We start from the raw sequence: 14,234 nt of genomic DNA, 5'->3' as shown, positions 1-14,234 counted from the left end.
CTGTGAAAAGAAGCATAAATGGCATTCTTCCTTCCCTTTTTCTCACTCCCCTTTTGTTTTTTTGACTCATTTCTTCTTGATTTCTTCTTTATATCTTTTTTGTTTTTTTGTTTTTTTCTTTTACTTTTAAAAAAAAAAGGAAAAAAAAAAAAGAAAGGAAAAGAAGGAAAGAAGAAAAGTAAAGAAAAGAAAAGAAAAGAAAAGAAGAGAGAAGGAAGGAAGAATGTTGTTCTAATAAAACTATTACTATTATGGTAAAAGGGGGGGATGTGTGCACATATATTTATACTTTTTTCAACAATATGAATGATATAATTCTTTCTGTATTAAATCCCTTTTTCGCGTGTTTGTTTCACGAAGTTAAGTTTTCTTCTAAATATTCAATAATTATGCACAACGTTTGTGTATACATTGTGCAAAAAAAGAAAAGGAGTGCGGGACGTTTGCGGAAGAAAGGTACCATGTGCTCTCTATGCACATATATGCATGTACATATGTGAACTGTACACTGCACAATATATAAGCTAACAATTTTTTTTTTTTATTAACATCCCTTAGGAAAAAAAAAAAAAAAAAGAAAATAGAGCATAAAATGAGTAGTGCATGTTGAAAATTTTTTCATTAAGGAAAAGTTGAATTATGTATATATATACATACATTGTGCAGATATATGAGTAATCATGGTATGTGTTCAGGAATGCAGTGTTCCGTAGGAATATATATGTATATGTGTAGCACAATACCAATAATAAACAACAGTGGTACACGGATAAGGAATATATATATGTATATTATGGGGGAAGTTCCGTACATCCTACCATTATTATTCTATAATTTTTTAGCATATATTGTTATTTATTCTTGAATCAACTTTATATAATATAATTGTGATACATATGCACAATGTTAGAAGATATTATTATTGTGCAAAATTTTGAGCAATGTGTACTATTGAAGGAAAAAAATAAGAACTTAATATTCATAATCACTGCTGAAAGGAAAAAAATGTGTTCACATATCTATGTATTCTGAACATATGAAACAAAAGCACAAAAAACACAAATTCATTACATATACACACAAAAAAATGCGCATACAACCATGACAGGAGAAGTATGCATTCCTTCATTCAAAATATATGAATACATATATATATATGTGTGTATATATGATATATATATATATTAATTTATGTATATATTCTCACTTATAGAACATGTTCGTGGGTGAACTACCCTCAAGAGCAGCATATGATGCATTCGACCAGAAATATAGTGGCTATTATGGGTGTAATACTCAAGGAGTTGAGACAGAAAGTGCGAAAATTGCTCTGCAAACTGCACTACAGGCCCATGACGGTATTAAGGCGCATGTTGACAAAATATTAGAAGCCTATTGTTACGCATCCTCACCGGGAGGGACAAGGAGCTTCTCATCCAGAAATAAAGAGTGCACTTTCTTTTATTATTGGTTAGGGACTAAAGTATGGGAATGTGTAAGCGATTCTGATTCATTTCAAACCCTTATGAAAAACATTTATGACCAATTAAAGGAAATTAAGCCTTCGTCTGGTGGGGAAAGTGGTGGGGGTGGGTGTACCATTCTATACAGCGGCTATACTATTAATAAGGACCTCTTCCCTAAGGCAAAAATAGTATCTGACTATTCGCTAGACTACACAAAAATAGTGACAACCTTGCCAAAAAATAAGGAGGATTACTGTCCAGCATATGAACAATACCTGAAAGCAGCTGCTACAGCTTACACTAACTTATGCACACAAAGTACAGAAAGTAGTGAAACTGGAACTTTGCAAAGTTCGGTTTGTGGAGATTTTATAGCGAGGGCGGGAGGTAGCAACCAAAAACCGAACCCACAGAAATTAATAAGCCTACACTGTGAAGCAATACTTAACAGGAAGGTTCTACAGACTGAACTTAGGCACGATAATCAGGTGCAGAGGGAAGCAGCAGAGGAACCTGCACTTGTACCAGAAACAACCTCATCTTCTGGAGAAAACATCACCACTACTACTGTATCTTCTATTCTTGGAGCGACAGGAATGTTGTCAGTGGCTTTCCTTCTCTACAAGGTAAGTACGAGCACCACCACCACTACACCATAGAACACTAAAACACCACCACAATAACATCTCCTTTTGCTTTTCTTTTCTTTTAGCATAAGCCATTCTTCTTTAAGAGGAATAATCACATTGGGGTAGGAAGAAGGAAGAAACGATCTGCCATTAGGAGTGAATTGAACACCTTATCAGACGAAGAAGACGACACATTAACAGAGAACGACACCTTAACAACAGAATATTCCACGGAAAATTCAACATTCGATGGAACAGTGTATGACACAGAGTCTACAAGAACATATAGCAGACAACAGCAACGGAGGCAACAGCAACATCAACAAAGACGAAATAATATACATTACCAGCACATGTAGAACATCATATGTAAAACATTAGAATGAATGTGTAATGCTTCCTTCCACGCAAAGAAACTATAATAACGTATGCAATATACTTCCTACATATATATATAGCATATATATATATGTATGTGGTTCTGAAATAATATATGCACGCCAAGGTAAAGGGGGAAATCTATGAACCTTTCCCTTGAGAAAAAATTTCTACCAATTCCCCTCAAACCCCCCCTCTTTTTTTTTCGAACCTTCTTCCAATTTAAACCAAGGATAAAAAACGAAAAAGGGAAAGGGGTATATTAGTGTAAAAAATGTAGTGTAAGTTTAAAAAGGGGGAGGAAGGAAGGAAATAGCACAAATAGTACATAATATGCACATATACATATACCATGAATGACTTATTTGTAACATACTCATATCAAGGACAAAAAAAAGAAGAAAAAAAGGAAAAAAAGTGAAAAAATGGGACTTATCATATTACTAATACAACATAAATGAACAAAAGGCGGAAAGGGAGGGTGTATATATATATATCAAGGAGTACCATTATTATTATGGTAAGGTATTATTATGGTAAAAGGGTGTGCATAGAAAATTCTTTTTTTTTTTTACTTCTTTTTTTTTTTTTTTTTACATATCATTTGCATAATTCCTCTGTGTGTATTATATATCCTCGTTTCATTTATTTTATGAATGTACAATCCGTAGTAGATATGGGTAAATGTACATATTTAAAAGGGAAGAAAAAAGGAATATTCCATACAGGGAATATACGCTGAATTGTATTAGCACTTTTTTATAATCGTCCTTCACATACATAACAATAAAATATAAAATAAGTAATATATATATATATTAAAATTTTTACCCAGCACAGGAGAAAATGGTATTCTTTTATATACACAATTATGATGGCATGTACATTGTAATATAATGTGCTATGAGTAATCCCATACAAATGGCAATAATAAATTACATAGATAAAAGATGTAATATGCAAGGAATTGGAATTATTGCCCCATCTCTCCGTCATTATTTTGCTAGTTTGAACATAATTCGCTTCCATATTTTGTAATCCAATTATATTCATAAGAAACAATTACACCATGTACAACATACATGACATAATTACTATGTATGCATATACATAAGTAGTACATACATACATAATGCATGAATGACATTTGAAAATTGAAAATTTAAGCAATATATGTACATCATCATTAATCAGAAAAAAGAAGAAAAAGAAAGGAAATGTAAAAGTGAAAGAAATAAAGAAAATAAAAACGTTTGATAAATTTGATAAATTTGCATATATATATGTGTGTGTGCTTGTTCTTATAATCATTCCTATAATATGTGCAAAATATTCAACACACATATGAACACATGCTGCCTGCATATATTTAAGGAACACATTTTATATGTAACATATATAAAAATTCGCATTCCACATATACACAAAAAATGCATACATATGAACAATGACACTGGGAGACGACGACGCTATGGAAGAATTACCTTCACAAAAAAGGTATAAGGAGGCGGATAAGAAGACTTGTTCCCAAGTGGTCAGTAGAGGGGATGGGGGAGCGATGCCATGTAACCAGGAATTATGGACGACTGTGAAAGGAGCATTAGAAGTGATCCATGCTTATAATGAGGAATTAAGCAATAAAATTGTACAAAACTGTTCTTATGCATGCGCAGGAGGGAGTGGCAGTGGGGACCCATCTTATTATGATCGTTGTAAATTTCTCTATTATTGGTTGGGTACTAAAATTAAGGAGACGGGAAAAGTTAAGACGGACACCACATTTCAGACTGTTATGAGCGCAATTTATAAACATCAGAGGAGTACCCATTTCTGGAACAGTTGCAAGAACCATTGTACTCTTGTGTACCCTCATATTACCGATGACCTCTTCCAAAATAGTAAAATACTACATGATTATGAATATGACTACAACAAACTGAAAGATGACAAAGAAGGGAAAGGAGAATGTCACAAATATTGCAATAATAACCAATGTGAGGTCCCTTCCGAAGCAGCTAAGTCAGCATATGCAAAAGTGAAGGGAATATGTCAATCCCTCTCCGGGGACGCATATTGTGACGAATTTGATAAGCAATATAAGAAAGAAGGAACAAAGTATGAGGAAGAACTACCACAACTAACATGCCCTACGGAACCGTCTGAAGACGAAGAAGAAGATGAGGACTATATAGGACTTGGCTCCTGTTCAGGGGAAGAGGACGGAGACGAAGGAGATATCTCCTCCTGTGCAACAATAAAAACAAAATCACCAAAAAAAGTACCTGCAAAAAAACTAACGGTAAAAAAAAAAACACCACCACCACATACATATGTAAATGTACGTATATACATATATATGTATATAAGTACATATATGTATGTACATGTATGTATATATATATATGTATGTGTATATATATATACATATATACATAACTCCCCCACCCCTCACACACACCCCTAACACATAACACCACTTCCACTTACATACAATTGTAGAAGCAAAATTTAGAAGTGCTAACCTCAAGAGTAAAGTATTATGATAATTTTAAGGGTGGTGGCAATTATTGCTATTATTGTCCTTTCCCCAGAAAAGAAATAAGGGAAGCAATAAAAGAATATTTTACGGACGACAAATATGCAACTGTAATTGCAAATGCATTATGTTATGTTTCTACAAAGGAAAAAGAAGAAAGAGAGACGGAAGAATTGAAAAAATTGAGAAAAGCAGAAGAAGAGGAGGAAGAGGCAGAGGACGGAACTGACGAACCAGACAATGGTAAACGTTGTAAATTTTTCAATTTTTGGTTAGGGTATTTATTACATAAAAAGTTAAGGGAACCTGCTACTACTTCGTTTTCCACTGTAATAGAAGCAATTAATGACATCCTTAATGGTATTAAGGAGGGGCATAAATGTACGCTCTTAGGAACAGACCCTACCCTGAACAAAGACGACCTTAGCGAAGACGACTTCATGACTTTCAACCATAGAAGAATAGTATTTGAATATTCTATCGACCATAAGAGGATAGAACAGGATTTAGGCCTCTCTGCTCCAGGCCCTAAACTTCCCAAACCTCCTAAATCTACAACTCCTTCTTGCAGTAAGAAGTATAACGAACACCTACAGAACATTAAAACAGGATGTCGTGCTATGAATACGTCTTGCAACACAAGTACACCTAATGCTGATGACTATTGTAGTGAATTTAAAAAAAACTATGAAAGTTTCTGTAAGGAGGAAAAAATTTCGCTCTTAGAATGTCCTGAAGTGGCTGATGTAGGTGGGAAGGAGGAGGTGGAAGGAGGGGGGGAGGAAGATCTCCTCCTTCCTTCCTCTTCCTCCCTCTCTAAGGTTAATGAGCTGCCTCCTGACGACCCAACTGGTAGTTGCACTGAACAGTTGAGTGGGGGGACAACCACGACCAACACCACCCCCACTACTACCGTCGTATCTTCCATACTTGCCGCAGTAGGGTTGCCTGCTATTTCTGCCCTTCTATATAAGGTAATAATTATTACCACTATGTATATATATATATGTATACACATACATATATGTGTTTATATATGTACATATTTTCCACCCCCCTCCTTCGTCCTTCGTTCTTATTTCAGTATACTTCCGTACCATCTTTGTTACGTACACAATTTGAGGGAGGAGGAGGAAGGAACCATAACAGCAGTGTAAGAAACATTAGAAAGAGAACAACAACGACTTCAGTTGAAAGGGACTTTGACGACGACACATCAATAATAGGAGGTTCAACAACAGAGTATGATTCAACAATAGGTGACTCTTCCACAGTATATTCTATCCCATACAATAGATAAGTTCCTCAGTACCCTTCTTTATTTTATTTTTTTATTAATTGTTCCTTTTTTTTTAAAAGAAAAAAAAATAAAATAAAATAAACAAACAAGTTCTACCATGTGTTCCTCTTATTTTTTAAGGGGAAGGAAGGAAAAAATAAAAACATTCCACATACTAACAACATTCCAACACATACAAAAAAAAGGGGGCCGAACTTACTCCCTACTCCTTCTTTTTTTAGCTTCCCTTTTTTTTTCTTTTGAACTGTTTTTTTTTCTTCCATTCTAACTGCTTTATTTTTTTTCCATCCTTTTTATATCTGAACCTTAAACCTAAAAAACAACAACAACAACAATTACGCACAACAATCCTTGTATACAACAACAACAATTACTACTACAACCATCCTTGTAGAACAACAACAACAACTACTACTACTACTACAGAACAATCCTTGTAACAACAACAAACAAACAAACAACTACTACAAAAATCCTTGTAACAAACAAACCAAACAAACACAACAAACAAACAACAATACACAACAACAAAAAAACAAACAAAAACAACAAATTCAGTCCCAAAGAAAAAATGAACCAATGGAAAAAAAATGAAAAAGTCAATCCGCTCTTAAGAGTAAAACACCATCGCCACTATTACATTCATAGTGAATATATACACATATTTATATATATATGTATATGTTGCATATGCGCATACTTATATACTAAACCCTAAACTCTAATTATAATGAACGAATGGATTAAACGAATGGATTAGACGAATGGAATGAACGAATGGATACATTAAATTAGTGAACTAATGTGTTTTTTGTGCTTCTACGCACATATATATGCAAAAATTCTACATACACATATATGCAAATTGCTCATATGTGTGTAAAAAAAAAAAGAAGTAATGTGTTGTATGCTTTCTACATATATATACATATATAATGTATATATATATACAATGTATGTATTTACATATATATATATGCTTCCGAGCAAAATTATATTAACTCACAGGGGAGAAAGAAGGAAAGAAGGAATAAGAAGCAAAGAAAGGAGCACTATTATTATTATTATACATTATTATATATTATTATTATACATTATTATATATTATTATTATACATTATTATATATTATTATTATACATTATTATATATTATTATTATACATTATTATGGTAGTGGTGTGGGTTGAACAATCATACAAATGGAAAAAGAAAAAAGGAAGGAAAAAGAGATACACACTAATATGTAGAGTATAAGGTGCATTAAAAGTAGTAGAAATGAGTTCAAATAACCCAATATGTACTCCATATGAGTGAACAATTTATAGTGTATACTCATCGTAAATAATAAAAGAAAGGAAGAAAGAAGGTATTATTAATAAAAAGCTACTGGAAACAGAAAAAAGGATGTGTTCTGAAATCTTCCTCTCAACATGTACTCCTCCTCTTCTTTTGTGCATAATTCATGGGATTCTTGTGTATTATACCAATTTCTTGAACAATTTATAAATTCATATCCGACACACAGTGCATGTTGATGAATGTTCATATAATAAAAGGAAGGAGAAGAATGCTCTCTCCATATATACATATGAACTATTAAGTATTTACTTATAACTTCCTTAAAAACACTCCTAACAGTAGTAAAACACATAATTTAATATAATGTATATATATAAGTGGTAAGAATTTTTCCTATACAAAAGAAGGGAGGAAAAAGTTATATATATATATTTCCTGCATATATACATATATATATACACGAATATATATATAATAATCAAAGCATAGCAATAGTAATAACAATAATTCCAGGGAAGGTTGTACATGTTTTAATAATAAAATCAATAAATAAGGAAGTAATTGAGAAATTTGATCATTCTTTTATGTTGTGTTATGTGATTCTGCAATATATTTATTCTTTACTTTGTACTATTAGTCGTACGTGTAACCATTTAATATACAGAATGTGTTCCTATAGCTGTAAAAATAAAAAAAAACATATATATACTCTTAAGAAAATAAGCGTTCCATATTCAATAAACCATCACAGAAACAAGCAAGCGAAAATTATCGCACACATATATGTGTGTTTGTTCAAAAAATATATGAATATACGGGCATCACAGAAATAGGGGTCATTGTATACAGGAACGTGCACTAAGTGCAGCAAGAATAATGGATGTTAGTTCTCCATTTATATTCAAGGAATAATACCTACAAGCAAATATTATTCATATATAAAATTTTGCATGTATATATAATAAAATATAATAAAACCAAAAAAAAAGAAAGATGGAAAATACATATATATATAGAAATACTTACACACTTACATATTCCACACACATCTTTCTCCTCCTTGCTCTTCCTTTCTGCCAATTATGTTTATAGACCACACTTTCAAATCAATTACCTTCCCAAATATATTTCTATGGCCCATTTAAAGAGAGCATAGGGGAGCATTGTACAGATAAGCGTGTACAGGGAATGGAGGAACTTAAGAGTTCACATAATGAGTTACAGACTTGTATGCATGAAATTGAAGAAGCAGTGTGCTTCGTTTCCGGAATGCACAGATACGAGAATTACCCATTATATAAAGAACGCTGGAATTTTCTCTACTATGGAATAGGGAACATATTACTTAATAATGAAGAGACGAAGGGGAAATTTAAGGAACTCCTATGTGAAATTTGGCAAAAAATAAAATCCTCATATGAGAGCAACGGGTGCAATATTACTTGTAAACCAATAGACAAAAACATTTTCCTCCATAAGAAAACCATATTCGATTTCTCTCATAACTATAACACTATAAAAGGTTACTTAGGGGAATATTGGCATGATTGTGAAAAGGGGTGGACCCCTCACAAGGAGGAAATTACTGAAGCATGCAAAGCTGTGCAACAACACTGTGAGCCGGATAGGGCACGTAAAAATACGGCTGATCCATATTGTACTGGTCCCTATATGGATTATACACACTACTGTAAGATGCATCTACAAACATTAAAGTGTAGGTCACAAACTGAAATAGAAGAAATAAAACGTCAGGCATGTTTCCATGTAGAAGATCCTTTACAGAAGGAACTCGAGCAAAAGTCAAATCTTCTGCGCGAAGCAGAAGCAAACATACGTTCCGCCACCACCACATCTTCCATCTCCTCTATAATCGGAACACTAGGATTAACGGTAGCTCCTTACGTACTATATAAGGTATAAAATACAATTACCACTACACAATTAAAAGTGAAATAATATTCTTTCTACCCCTATCCCCTGTTCCTCCTTAGATTTCCTTTCCTTCACTAGACCCTCCTTTCCTTAGACACCTTCCTTCTAAGGAACGTTACTTCCTTTCCTTTCCTTCTTAGACCCTCCTTTCCTTCCTTTCCACCAACCACTTAACAACCCACCTACCACATTACCACCTAACAACCTTCCTTCCACCAACCACCCCTAACAACCTTTCCTTCCACCAAGCATCCACCTAACAACCTTCCTTCCACCAACCACCAAACAAGCTTCCTTCCACCAACCACCAAAAAACCTTCCTTCCACTAACCACCCACCTAACAACCTTCCCTTCCACCAACTACCCTACCAACACCCCTAACAACCTTCCCTTCCACAAAGCACCCTACCAACACCTCTAACAACCCACCTAACAACACACCTACCACCAACCACCCCTAACACCGCTTCCTGCCTTCCACTCCCAAACAACCCTCCTTCCACCCCTAACAACATTCCTTCCTTAGACCCTCCTTTCCTTCCTTAGACACTTCTTTCCTTCCTTAGACCCTTTCCTTCCCTCCTTTTAACGCTTCCTTTTTTTCAGTATAAACCATGGTCTTCTTGGTTTGGTAACCATTCCTCTAGAGGAGGAAGAGGAACAAGGAAGAAAATATCCACCGTACGCAACATTGATGCGTTAACGGAAGACAGCTCAACAATAGGTGCTTCCACAACAGAGGACGATTCCATATTGGGCTGGGCACCAGAAAGTTCTACAGTGAGCTCTTCTGCATACACAAGACAGTCTACCAGGGGAGAAGGAAGGACGTCCGCTAGAAGAACAAATAATAGTACGCAGGGTCGCCCAAATATAGGTTACCAAAACATGTAATGTAACATTTAATGAAAGGCCTGCCCACGGAAGGAAGCATAAACAACTGCCGCAGACAGTTTATATATGAAGTGTGTAAGGAAAGATGCAAAATGACCATTTTTCCTTTTTCGCCCTTCTTTCCCCTAAGCGCTAATTTTTCCTTCCTTTTTTTCTTTTTTTCCCTTTCCATCTTTTTTTTTCCTTCTTTTTTCTTCCTTTTCTTTACTTACTTTTTTCCCTTCCTTTTCTTTCCTTCCTTTTCTTTTCCTTTTTTCCTTATGCTTTCTTTCCTTATTCGTTCTTTCCTTTTTTCCTTCCTACCATTTATAAGATTGAATAAGCACATAAGGAAAGAATACTCCCAAAGTGGATGCGGAAAAAGGTCGTGACCTTCCTTAAAGAAATATTCATGTATTTTAAAAAAACAAAAAAAAAAAATTTTATGAAGTCAAATTTTTATGTAACAAAATGAATAAGCATTTCTTTTAATTCTTCAATAAAAAAAAAATTTTACCAAACAAATCAAACTAAAAGTAGGTAAGAAAATTTTTCTTTTTTTCCCGGCTTATATTGACTACAGATTGAACATGTAAACAATTTAATACACAAAACAACAAAAAAAAAAAAAAAAAAAAAGAAAAATTTTTACTACACACTAAAACCCGGAATCTGAACTTGGAACCTGTTCCTTAGGGACATTTCCCTTTGGAATATCTTCCTTTGCAACACATTCCTTAGGAATAAAGTTTTCCTTCCCTAAACCCGGAATCTGAACTTGGAACCTGTTCCTTAGGAAGAAAGTCTTCCTTGATAAATTCGCTTCCCATGAATTCTTGAACCAAAATTTCAAAAAAGTCTTCCTTCGTCGAATGTAGGTCCCCTTTTTGACATTCGTTTAATACTTCTAAATGAATATCAATAATCATGCGGCCACGTACACCACGACGACCAGCACGGCGATCAACGCCCCGTTTTTTCCTTCTTTTTTCAGGCGTAGAACGAGGGTGTCTGCGTTCCTTTACTAAAGTATATGCATGTGGACCATCCTCCTCTATGTGTTGGATAATTTGTTCCTGTAAGGTTGGACCACGTACTTGATGCGCTCTTCTGTAACGTTTTCTTCCCTTACGAAGCATTCCAAAATACTGAACAAAAAAAAAAAAAAAAAAAGGGAGAAAATATTTCTTTAACAGACGTGGAATGTTTGTTCACGCAACATTAATTACTACTTCAAACCCTAAAATGCGAAATCCTACACATACACCTCTAAATCTGAAATCCAATACAATAAAACGCGGAACCTTAAGCGCGGAATCCTACACCCCCTTTTTTTTTATTTTTATACTTTTTTTCTAATATTAATTTTTCTTTTTTTTTTTCTTCTAATATTAACTTTTTTTTTTTTTTTTTTTTCTTACCTTCCAAAGGATGTAACTCATAGCAGAAATGCCAATTATGGCAGGAGCAAGAGGGAGGTAAGGAAGGAAGGGGTTGTCCTTCATGTTAACAAGTTTGGCAGGGGAAGGAACCGGAGGGGTGCCAGGACTGGACTTTGAACCCCCAGCACCTAGAGCACCTTCAGCACCACCAGCTGCTTCCTCTGAGGGTCCAGGTTCTGCTGGAACAGGGAAAGAGTAAGTAGAGGGAGTATGGGAGGAAGTAGAAGGAGTATGGAAGGGGAAGATTTTTTTTTTTTTTTTTTTTAATGTGATCTCAGGAACTATTATGGAACTAAAATATGATGTGTGCTCACCCCAGGGGTGGACATAAGGGGGTGGCACATGAGGGGTGGAAGGAAGGTTCTTAGGGGTGGAACGGTGGTTTTGGGGGTGGTGCTAGGTGGCTTGTTAGTGGTAGTTGGTTGAATGGAAGGAAGGTTGTTAGGGGTGCACAATTGTTGAACAACTGTTCATACTTTTTTCCTTTACCTTGTTCTTCTTCCTGTTCTTCCTCCTCCTCCTCTTCTTCCTCTTTTTCTTCCTCGACCCTTTCGGCCCCTTCCTCAGAAGCAACTGGTGCTTCTTCTTCGGGCTTGGGAGTGCTCTGACATATAGCATTTAGAGTTTTATCTATTTCATTCTTCTTGCCATTGATTTTCTCTTTCACCCCATCCCACAGTTTCTTCTCACCTACTTCACATTTCTCAGAGTAATCTTTTTCCCTTCCACATTCAACACATGGATAACCACTCTTGCATGCATCACTTTTAATTTTTCCCATGAATCCGAAACCTTTTTCTATGCCCTTATCTATGGAACAGGGTAATTCTTTCGCCTGTTCCTCCATTCTTCTTGCGAATTCATTTAATAAAAGACATACCACAGTTTGTTGGAATTGTTGGTTCAGATAAGGGTGATCCTGTTCATTCTGTTTATGAGACAAGTCAATACTGTATATATATTTTAAACCTTTCACAATATAATTACATGCTTTTTTATTTGCTCCTTCAGTTTTATTATCTGCCACTGTAATGCCTTCACACAGGTTGTCGTCACGTGTGCTTTCAGTAGTTATAGCAGTAGACAGTTTTTCCAATTCAAGCCCGATATCTTTCCAGTATTCCACCTGAGGAGACCATACATAGGAAGAACATATATATACACTATTGGCACACACAAGATTTATGATTGCTTCTTCTCCCCCCTTTTATACCTTGAGAATACTACCCATAAAACTGCACCTATCTACCATTAGCAATATTGTTCCTTACCCAGTCCGCATCCCTCTTATCCTTTCGACTCCTGATGGTAAACCATGTATCTGTTACACATTGTGCGCGATCACATAATGTAGGTTTGTCCTTACAGTCGTCACCTGTAACAAGGAAGACAGAAAGAAACAGAATGAGTGAGTGAGTGATGGAAGGAGTGTGGAAGGATGGAGAGTGAAGATGTGTGTATGAATGAGTGATGGTGGTGGTAGGGTTGATCTTTTCTTCCTTCTTCTACCTCTTCCTTCTTTCATTTTCTCCTCCTCCATTCTCCTTCCCTTTTTTTTCTTTCTTTTCTTTTTTTGGATGCATCCTTCGGGTGCACTTATAGAGTTGCCCCTTGTTCCGGTTTCCTTCCCCCCTTCTCCAGTTTCCCCTTGTCCGGTTTCCTTTCCCCCTTGTCTGGTTCCTTCCCCCTTTCTCCCGTTGGACCAGGGATGTCCGGTTCCTCCGCCCCTTGTTCGGTTAAACTCCCCCCTTTTCCGCACCACTTCCCTTGTCCCGTTGGACTCCTTGTCCGGTTCCCCCTTGTTCGATTGGCTTCCTTGTCCTCTTTCCCCTTGTCTGCTTCACCCAGTCTCCGGTTTACCTGTCTGCAAGCAGTTCTTCCTCTAAACATACCCCACATTCCTTAAAACACAAGCCCATAAACAATCATCCCTAAACCCGAAATCCCAATTCCTACACCCGGAAGCCTACCCCTACAACCTGAACCTTCATTCTAGTACCCTGACCACTACTAATACATTATAAATAATGAACCATAAATTCTAAGTACTTATCCGTAAGATATTAACCCTAACACCCTGAAACATAATCCCCACAACCATAAAGCCTAAAACCTAAACTCTAAATGCTAAACCCTAAAATCTAAATCCTAAACCCTAACCCCAAAATCCGGAACCATAAACCCTAAATCCGGAACCCTAAATCCTAAACATAAACCCTAAAACCTGAACCTTAAACCCTCAAACCTAAAACCTGAACCCTAAACAGTAAAACCTAAACATAAACCTTCAATCAGATTCCGATACACTAAAGCCCTGAACCTAAATCCGAAATCCCAATTCCTATACCCTGAACCCTCAATTCTAAAACCGAAA

General features: G+C 35.6%; 4 protein-coding genes across 4 annotated transcripts; 3 read left to right on the top strand and 1 right to left on the bottom strand.

The window, feature by feature from the left end:
• Positions 1-1,216: 1,216 nt before the first annotated feature.
• PCOAH_00040410 (Uncharacterized protein) lies at positions 1,217-2,454 on the top strand (the record flags this gene model as incomplete). Its single annotated transcript, XM_020060829.1, has 2 exons — positions 1,217-2,092; positions 2,179-2,454. 2 exons carry the CDS (start codon positions 1,217-1,219, stop codon positions 2,452-2,454), a joined length of 1,152 nt encoding a protein of 383 aa, XP_019916458.1.
• A 1,466-nt stretch (positions 2,455-3,920) lies between these two features.
• PCOAH_00040400 (KIR protein) lies at positions 3,921-6,309 on the top strand (the record flags this gene model as incomplete). The annotated part of the gene is made up of 3 exons (XM_020060828.1): positions 3,921-4,772; positions 4,973-5,983; positions 6,094-6,309. The coding sequence occupies 3 exons, from the start codon at positions 3,921-3,923 to the stop codon at positions 6,307-6,309; spliced, it is 2,079 nt and encodes a 692-aa protein (XP_019916173.1).
• Positions 6,310-8,797: 2,488 nt separating this feature from the next.
• On the top strand, positions 8,798-10,810 carry PCOAH_00040390 (KIR-like protein; the record flags this gene model as incomplete). The annotated part of the gene is made up of 3 exons (XM_020060827.1): positions 8,798-9,526; positions 10,152-10,435; positions 10,753-10,810. The coding sequence occupies 3 exons, from the start codon at positions 8,798-8,800 to the stop codon at positions 10,808-10,810; spliced, it is 1,071 nt and encodes a 356-aa protein (XP_019916341.1).
• Positions 10,811-11,155: 345 nt separating this feature from the next.
• PCOAH_00040380 (SICA antigen) lies at positions 11,156-13,400 on the bottom strand (the record flags this gene model as incomplete). Its single annotated transcript, XM_020060826.1, has 6 exons — positions 11,156-11,494; positions 11,516-11,566; positions 11,840-12,036; positions 12,350-12,986; positions 13,132-13,235; positions 13,370-13,400. The coding sequence occupies 6 exons, from the start codon at positions 13,398-13,400 to the stop codon at positions 11,156-11,158; spliced, it is 1,359 nt and encodes a 452-aa protein (XP_019917057.1).
• Positions 13,401-14,234: the final 834 nt, after the last annotated feature.

This window comes from Plasmodium coatneyi, chromosome 12 (genome assembly GCF_001680005.1).
Source record: "Plasmodium coatneyi strain Hackeri chromosome 12, complete sequence".
NCBI lineage: Eukaryota > Apicomplexa > Aconoidasida > Haemosporida > Plasmodiidae > Plasmodium > Plasmodium coatneyi.
The sequence above is the reverse complement of the archived record's forward strand: the minus strand, read 5'-3'. Positions and strand labels throughout refer to the sequence as shown.